This window comes from Fulmarus glacialis, unplaced genomic scaffold (assembly GCF_000690835.1).
Source record: "Fulmarus glacialis isolate BGI_N327 unplaced genomic scaffold, ASM69083v1 scaffold31746, whole genome shotgun sequence".
In the NCBI taxonomy this organism is placed as follows: Eukaryota; Metazoa; Chordata; class Aves; order Procellariiformes; family Procellariidae; genus Fulmarus; species Fulmarus glacialis.
Window position 1 is genome coordinate 429 of NW_009219259.1, and position 944 is coordinate 1,372.

Below are 944 nucleotides of genomic sequence, written 5' to 3' on the forward strand. Positions count from 1 at the left end.
TGTCCCGAGCCCTGCTCCCCCGGTGTTTGCACTGTTCCCTGTGCCGCTCAGAGGGACAAAACGCCTTCACAGGCTGCCAGTTTGCATCTCAGCTCGCTAATTTACTCTGTAGAATGACCCCCACCTCCTGCCAGGCTGTCCCAGCCTGCGGGAAGGATTTGTGCGTGGTGACGGGTGCCCGGATCTGCAGCCATCAGGCAGGGTTGTCTGTACCGGTCCCTGTGCGGGGCTGCGCCATGGGGACAGACACCTTGGGTGCTGCCACCCCACTTCAGCCGTCCCGTGGCTGAAGCCACAACCGTGCCCTGCGCTTTCACTGGCCAAGCTGTCTTTGTGGCAGGAGAGGCAGCGTGGTGCCCACTGCAGCGTGCCCGGCGAGCGGGGACTCCCTGCCCTCCTCACCAGGAACGCACCAGCTCCTGTCCTGCCTGCCCCAAAGCAGCCCTGGGTGGTAAGGTAAGGGAAAAGGAGCAGGAATCCTGAGTGAAGCCTCTGGTTCCCAGCACCGAGCACCAAGCTGCTGTGGGGACCAGCAGCATTACCTGTGCTGGGAAACGTCCCCACCAAGGCAGGCACGAGATGGGCAGCTCCTGCCTGCTCGGTGTCACACACATCGTAGCTGCTCCCCGGGGACAAGACGCTACGGACAATCCAGGACTAACAAGAGATGAGCAGGTAGAAATCCCGAGGAGACCCTCTGTGAGCAGGGGACCCCCACAGGGGGGAGCCCTGGCCTCACCAGCTTGCGCAGGGAAAGTTCGGATCCGCACCTGGCTCTCAGTGCTGGCTCCGCTTGCGGTACAGGTAAGCATTGCTCACCTGGTTCATGATAACCAGGCTGGTGAGAAGGGGACACAGCATGGCGAGGTACCAGGAGACGCTGGTCACCAAGGTGGTGAACCACAGGGAGCACATGCCCAGCATCAGGCTGGCGCAGCCCAGCA

At 62.4% G+C, this 944-nt stretch overlaps 1 protein-coding gene across 1 annotated transcript in view; it reads right to left on the minus strand.

Moving 5' to 3' along the window:
- Window positions 1–777: 777 nt before the first annotated feature.
- LOC104078606 (cytochrome b561 domain-containing protein 2) overlaps window positions 778–944 on the minus strand; it is a gene marked incomplete at its 5' end in the record, with an annotated part of 539 nt that continues 372 nt past the window's right edge. Inside the window, one exon of the mRNA XM_009580301.1 lies at window positions 778–944. This exon is cut by the window's right edge and continues 1 nt beyond it. Within this exon, the coding sequence (XP_009578596.1) occupies window positions 778–944 (167 nt within the window).